Raw genomic sequence first — 7710 nt, 5'->3', positions numbered from 1 at the left:
GGTTACACCGTGAACAATCGCTCTGCTGGCCGTATTTGGGGTATCGGTGTCACCGTATACAATTCCTTTACCACCTGTGGGTCATCGAACCTCAAGCGGCACCTCCAACGACACCTGGATATTTATTAGCCGCCGCACGGCTCCGCGATTTCGCCAATCTATCTATCGATCTATCTGTCTATCTAGCGGTCTACGATACGCGAGAGATATGTAGATGGACGGATGGATGGCGAAACGAGAGAGGTCCGAGAAACGTCGCGTCTCGGCAGGTGAGGAGGGGCTGGTTCCTTTCCTTACCATAAATCAGACCTGTGCCGAGGGACTCGTTACGCTCGCTCCCTTCTCTCTAGGATATACCACCCGCGCCCTTGGCATTCGTAAATTTTCCCCGACGGACAATACGGTCCTGATGCGACCGGGGCCATAAAAGGTCGACTCTTGCCGAGCTTCGTAACCGATACCTACCCTAAACCTATTCGCATTTTCTCCTACACCTGTCCAACTCGTCCTCGGCCTATCCAGCAGCAACCTTTACCGACGCGGCGTGGCACCGCAGGAGGAAAACGGACCGTTGCCCCATGACGAATCGCGCGACGAAACGGAATCCTCGGTACGTATGTAGTTCTGAGAACGTAACACGCACGAGCTACGGATAACGCGCCGGATGCCACGGAGAATGCGGAAAAGGATTGGACACTCGGAAGAGTGGTGAAGGGTGCGCGCCGGCGGAGAGAAATAAAGGCAATGAATGATGCCATGCGGCAGGTGCATCGTGGCGTGTTTAACGAGTGGTCCGGTCCCAGACTCCGTGCACCTGTAACACTTGGACCGACTCGAACGAACCGACTCTCGGTTCACGCTCGGCTCGTTCCAGCCTAAAAATTTCTTCGGGGGCCTTTTCCTTCCTACGTTATACTTACCGCCGGGTAGGCGGTAATTGGCGCGCGATATTTCAAGGACCGTAAGTCAGGAAGCCGGAGCCCTCGAGCTTCGAGAACGTGAGAAATAAACGATGCCGCGTATACGCGCCAGATGAAATACGATCGCGGCGCGGCTGTGCTCGGAGAAAAGCCGCTTAAGAATGCTCTTAGTCCACTCTCTCTCTCTCTCTCTCTCTCTCTCTCTCTCTCCACTCTCGTCCCCACGCACGTGTAACGGCGGACTCGAAGCGCACTCGCTCTCGCTCTCCTCTGGTATCTCTCTCATCCCGTTCTCGATCGACCCACCTGTTGAGTTCCGGCGAGGCTCGTTCCCTCCGTTCCCTGCCGGCGCGGCGCCGCCGCGACATACCTTTTTCGCTCCCTATCTCGACATCGATACCAACAACCCCCGTTCCGTCAATCTCGTCGCACCGCGTTTCATTCCTCCAATCTGCTCACGTTCCAATCTACCGGCGAAACAAACAAAAATTCCACGCGAATTAGCTTAGCGACGTACTTACATATGTATCTTGGTCGGCCGTTTCTTCGTCGTCCATACGCGTTAAGTCTGAGAAACGGTATTCTTCCTACCCGCCCACTGTGCCTTTCGTCCAAGTAAATTTCGTAGAACAACATGAGTTCCAAATAGAGAGAGAGAGAGAGAGAGAGAGAGAGAGAGAGGGAGAAAGAGAGGAAGAGGCAGAGAGCGAGCCTCCATTATCGCATAGGCAAGCGTGGGAGCATTCGCCGATTTCTCCTCTGGGTTTCAACGGCTACAAATCACTACTATGCACTTTTAATGCCAGCTTCTTAGGGGCCAAAGCCCCCGATAGCGCGTGTACGCCTTCTCGAATTCCAAGGATGAACGAAAACGCGTTCGGATGCACCGGCTGCCGATCCAAGATTCTTCGATCCTCCACGAAATAATTAGCTACGACACCCTATCGGAAGATCCGATCGAGCAAAGGCAAAATTGCACGGAAGAGTGGTGGCGAATCGGGGCGCGTGAAGCGGTAGCAAAAGCCGATTCGCGAGTAGCCAACTCGCCTTTTTTGACAGCGGCGGCAGGTGCGAAGAGCCACGCGAAATAATTCGGCCGTCCGGCGATGACACGCCGCTCCGTGTTGCATTCGCAGAGATCCACCTGCCTATTCTCCACCTTAAATATTCCGAACCTCCTTCGCCAACCAGAGAAATTCACCCGAAATCGGATTAAATCCCGAAAGTAGTTACGCACTTACGTACCCCTATCTTGTGTCGTCCGCGTGCCGTCCGCGTGTCGTCCTCGAGCCGTCCCCTCGATTTTTTCCACAGGGTAATCGGAAAAGACAGCACCGGCCGTATTTCGAAGGACAGAAGGTGAACTAATGGTGGATAAAGCGTTATCGGGTGCCGTCTGCTTCGCAACAGGCTTAAACGGCAACGGGACATTCCAGTCGTACGCTCTACTTCAAGGAACTAATACAAGGAACGCGAAATTCTATCTATCTATCTATCTATCTATCTATCTATCTCTCGAAAATCGAGCGCGTTAATCGCTCGTCCAGTTACGCGATCCGAATTGACGAACGATACGGGTTTGCAACAGGCGTAAAACGTGACTATCGGCCGAGTGGATCGGGGGGGGATAGGCGAAACGAAATGAAACAGGAAGGGCTGTGAAAGGGAGCGCGTGCTTGATGCACAGAGAAAGAAAGAAAGACCGCGAGAGAGAGAGAGAGAGAGAGAGAGAGAGAGAAGGAAGGTAGGGAAGAGAAAGGACATATGGCAAAGCTTTAATAATTGAAGCTGACACTGGCGCAGATGCGAACACAGTCGCACGGTCCGCCCATCAAATATTTAGAGATTATTAAGTACGCACATGCTGCTGTGCGTTTGCACGCGTGACTATGTAGTCTAGTATCGCGAAAGGAGAAAGAAAGAAAGTCAGAGTTCCGCGGAAATGGGGGAGACGGGCGGAGAAGGAGTTTTGGTGGAATAAGATTTATTAGCGCGCGACTGGCAGCTAAGAGGCAACGGCAGGTGCGTGTGCCGCTTTACATGCGACAGTGGGGATATACTGACAAATCGCAACGCCCTCGGAAAAGAGAAGACCCTTGCCAAATTCGCCAGACAGGTTACTACTGCGTACACACGCGTGGCAAACGCCGATCGCCTTTCAATTCGGTCCCTCGAACGAACCGGTTCCACCCCGCCAACTCTCAAACTCGAGGCTCGACGTGCCAGCGCGATTCGAGCTCGCAGCCGAGGAAAAGACGAAAAGACAAAAGGAATAGGAAGAAAGAGCTTACGTAGGATACGGTACGCGCGCGACTCGCAACGGCCGAGAGCGGCCCTTGGGAATTTCCTTGGGCTTTTTCCTCACATCTGGTCGACACACGCATCCCAACAAATCGGATGGCCTCCGCCTTTTCTCTTTAATACCCTTAACGCGCCCCTATCCGCGCATATGCTTCGCAGATACCGCACGAACGCGTTCGCACCAGGGGTTCCCGTTCCTTCCGTATAGGTACCATAAACGTATAGACACTCCAATTATCCAGTGACAATACGACGAGTGTTCGTGGACTGTCGCTCCTAGCGCTGATAATGGCCAGAATATCGAACATTCGGAAGGAATTCGGAAGGAAAAAGAAATCGTACGGTTCGCAATTAGGGTGACTAGCAACATCGAGCAGCCTCGACCTAACCAGGATTAAGATACCGAGGTTCTCGCAGATGGCCAACATACGCCTATGCGGTGCGTTCTGGCAGCAATCGTAGAAGAACCAGGACGACTCGTGGGATTTTTCGGGTCGTAAATGACCGAACAACGGTCGAAAAACCGGGGACACGACCTTTTCTTATTCCTGCCGTGGACAAGTATCGTAGTATTGTAGTTGTGCGCCCCGTAAATACCATTGGTTCGAACAACAGAGTAACAAGCTCTCGCTTGGAGAAACTGATCAGTTTCATCGCGGTGTTTCATCGCGAGGGATCAGAGTTTCGTAGGTGGAAGCACCGCGAGCACGCACGAACATCCGTGCGTTACGATCCGTCGCGGGTGGTTCGTTCGAAATCGAGCCGAGAAGCTTTCAGGCGTTTGCGCGGCAGCGAGAAGAACAGGCGGAGGAAGAAGAAAGAAAGGAGGGAGCGAGCAAGTAGAGAAGAAAAGGCACGACAGCGCGGTGGATGGGCAAGAGAGATGGAGGGTGCGGTGAGGTCCGGCGTGGCGTGGCAAGGCGCGGAGGAGCCGAGACAAACTCTCGGCCGGCTGGCGCCGTTCTGTCGGCCCCCGCTGCCTCTTGCCGCCAACAATGCGCGCCGCACACCTCTACCCCGTTCACTTCGCCTTCCATCGTCACCAGCGTCAACGCCAACACCACTACTAACACTAACACCGGCACCGGCACCGGCACCGGCACCGGCACCAGCATCACGACACCACCACAATTCTAATCGTCGTCGCCGACGACAATCGCGTCAGATACTCCTTACCGAGATTCTCTTCGAATCGCAAAACGAACACGTCTTCCCTGCTCGCTCGTCCTATCGAGTTTCGGAGCCAGCGCTTATTCCACTTATTGTTAGCGGTGCAAGTACAAGTAGTAGTAGTAATAGTATCAGAGTTAACGCCAGTAGACGGTATGTATACGTATACAACTTACGTTGTTGGCCGGAGTCGAGGCTGGAAAAGGAAACGACGTTCGTTGAGGTAGTAGTGGTAATCGCGTCTATAAAAGAGACAGCACGAAGGTATAGATGGTGGTGTGGTGGTGGTGCGTCATGGTAGTGGTAACGTTAGAGGCAGCAAAGTCGCAGGCCAGTCGGGACTCCCTCGCACGCGTATGCGATGAAAGAGGCTCGAACGCACGAGGCCAGTCAGTAGATCGTCGGCTGCGATCGAGCGAGGACGCGTTGTGATTCCGCAATCCTTTCCTTTTCTGTCGTCTTTCTTTACCATCGATTTTTCGCGCGACTGCCCACCCGATCGTGTGTCATCGATACACTTTTTCACACGTGGTTTTACGCGATTTTACGTGATTTTACGTGATTTTACGTGATTTCCCGAGTAATTTTCTTTAAGGAAACACAACCACGTACTTGAAATAGTGCGTTAGAGAGAGCAAACACGAGGGAATAGGAGAGTGCTAGCTAGAGGAACGGAAGAAGGGTGAAGGAAGAGAAGAGAGCGTGCTACGCGGCTGCTGTAAACCTGTCCGCTACACGTGTTCGTGGGATCCACCCCACGAAAAGTAGTGCATGAACGTAGTAGTGCGTGTGTGGTGATCGAAAATAGAAGAAGACGGTGTTTAAGGCGCGCGGAAGCGCGCAACCGTGTCTCCAGCCACAGACGAAAATGACCCATCACGTGGTGGAATCCGTCTCCGAGTTATCCGCTATGATGAAAGGTGAATATTCCAAATACCAACCGGACGTGTTCCTCAAACTTCTTTCTCGCTTTTCCTTCTTAACCGTCTTTCTTAACCATCCGTCGCAACGTCGTCCAAGGGTAATCGCGGTTGCACTCGATTCGGTGGACGCTCGACAATTTCATCCTGTCTATAGAACGCGAATAGAATAGTGACCGCGAGAGACAAAATCGTAAATCGTTGTTCGCTCGATTGATAGTCCCGTCCGTCCCTGGTGGGAGTCGCGAAGAACGATAATTATTGTTATGAACGGCGCCAAGCGAGAGATCGACTTCAGCGGCTCGGAGTGATGCGGCTGCGAAAGAAAAACGAACGCAAAGTCTGCTGCGCTCCAGACAGGAGAGAGATTGTACAGAATAGCTAGCTGCTCACTATGTAGTCACGAGAGAGAGAGAGAGAGAGAGAGCGATAGGAGGAGGGGGAGATAGGAGCCGAGAGGCTGAGAGAGAACGCGATTCGTGACGGACCGTAAGACGGAAGAAGGGAGAACGTGACAGTTGATAGAGGAGGAGAATGAGAAAGAGGGATAGGGCGCGGCGGCGGCGGCGGCGGCGCCAGCGTGGGTTGGCACACAGCGAACCAGCAGGCGAATCGACTTGTGTGCACGAAACAAACGACCTCTTGACCAAACTTGAAATTCACCGTCTAATCGCTATCTACATACTTGGTTGCACAGTTCTCTTTCCTTTCCTCTCCTCTCCTCTCCTCTCCTCTCCTCTCCTCTTCGTTTCGGTCAACGTCGTCGCGATGCTACACGGCTCTGCCCTTTACATCGACTTTTGTTTCTTACGTTACCTGTACGTTGTGACGAATAACCATCGAAAACCTGTTGTCGTGTAATCATCCGCAACAGGGCGGTAATTCTACGACCGACCGACCGATCGAACGAGCGCGAACAGCGACTAATTGTAAGCGATGTAGCTACTGGTAAAAATGCGCGCATCGGAAAATCGTGGAATCGACAAACGAATCGGCCGCGTATCGATCGACACCAAAGTCTTTTACGGACGCGTCGTAAACTTTCGTCTCTTTCTTACGGCCGAGGAGGCGAGGGTGGAACCCCGGAATTAAGATCGTTCCAAGAACGCGATTACCAGTTAAACCAGATTTTACCGTCAGAGACCGTCGAGTGTAATCGATATATCCTATTGTGCGATTGTGCATGGTACAGGTACCACTGGCACAGGTAGAATGACCGCGAGGGGAACAGGGTACGGTAAGCGTTCAACCTTCCACCCACCTGTGCGCAAAGTCGCACCTGCTACCTGAGCCGGACCTCTTCCTCTAGCCACTCACCTCCTCCTCCTCCATCTCCTTCGGCCACTTCAAATGCCAGCCACCCAAATGTCTACATATGTATATTCTATTCTCTTGTGCCTTGGAAAAATTCTAGCTTGATAACGCGAGTCGCATGTTGTTCGTGGCGCCTGGGCCGCGACGTTAGTCTTTAGTACACACGCACTCATCGACCATCTCTTCACCGGATCGGCCAGTCACGATATCGCAATCGCGCTATCGATATTCTTCGAATGCACCTTGTCACGATTGCCTTCGGGGATAGAGATCAGCCGACGATTATATGTAGCACGTCCCGATTTCAACGAGAAGGAGAAGATGGATCTGGACAGCGAAGAAAGAGGATCAGCCCAAGACCGAGGACGGAGGGAAATGTCGCCGCGTCAACGATATCGATTTAAACGTTACTCACGCGTGGACCATCTGGCTAGCGCCATCTTCTCTCCTCCTCTTCTTATCCGCTACTCTCTCGCGCCTTTCCCCTTCCCGACTCGACAATCCTCCTCTCTTCGCTCAGCTTCTCGAACAGTATTCGATTCGAAACAGCGAAACAATTGGCATTCGGAGTACCTACCCACTCCTACCCTATCCGACGACGCCGATCCTTTTTCCTCCTCTCCTCGATCCGTCCACGCCGCTTATTTATAATCATCGCGAAAGTTGGCGGCGATTCCTTCTTCGCCTTATTTCAGAACAGTTGCATCCACAAGCGTTACACTCGACTATTTCTAGCGCACCGTAAGGTCGTACCGCGGAGGCAAAAAACGACCATCGCTACTGCCGAACGGAGCTACGTTCGACGTCCGTCAATATCCAACCATAACAAATATAATTATCAATTATCGTTAGGCGCGCGCGAAAAACAGCGGAAAGATGAAAGGAAAAGAGAAAGAGAGAGAAAGTATCGCGGCTATCCGTTCGTTCGTCCCTGACGAGAAGATCGGAGATATCCAGTTTGCGGTTAGATGTACGCGTTCGCGTGAGTTTACACAGATGTCCAGATGTTATTTCGGTTTGTTTGAACAATTGCCGAACGGAACGACAAAGGTGTGGTGGTGATGGTGGTGGCGGTAGTGGTGGCG

At 52.4% G+C, this 7710-nt stretch overlaps 1 protein-coding gene across 1 annotated transcript in view; it reads left to right on the top strand.

Annotated features, from left to right (window-relative positions):
• Window positions 1-4943: 4943 nt before the first annotated feature.
• The window catches only part of LOC108571708 (non-structural maintenance of chromosomes element 3 homolog), a 10591-nt gene continuing 7824 nt past the window's right edge, over window positions 4944-7710 (top strand). The window contains exon 1 of the mRNA XM_017933820.1: window positions 4944-5311. Coding sequence (XP_017789309.1) covers window positions 5260-5311 — 52 coding nt within the window. The 5' untranslated portion in view covers window positions 4944-5259. The remainder of the gene's footprint in view (window positions 5312-7710) is intronic.

This window comes from Habropoda laboriosa, unplaced genomic scaffold, assembly GCF_001263275.1.
Source record: "Habropoda laboriosa isolate 0110345459 unplaced genomic scaffold, ASM126327v1 scaffold99, whole genome shotgun sequence".
Lineage (NCBI taxonomy): Eukaryota > Metazoa > Arthropoda > Insecta > Hymenoptera > Apidae > Habropoda > Habropoda laboriosa.
This window is presented reverse-complemented; position numbering and strand designations above follow the sequence as displayed.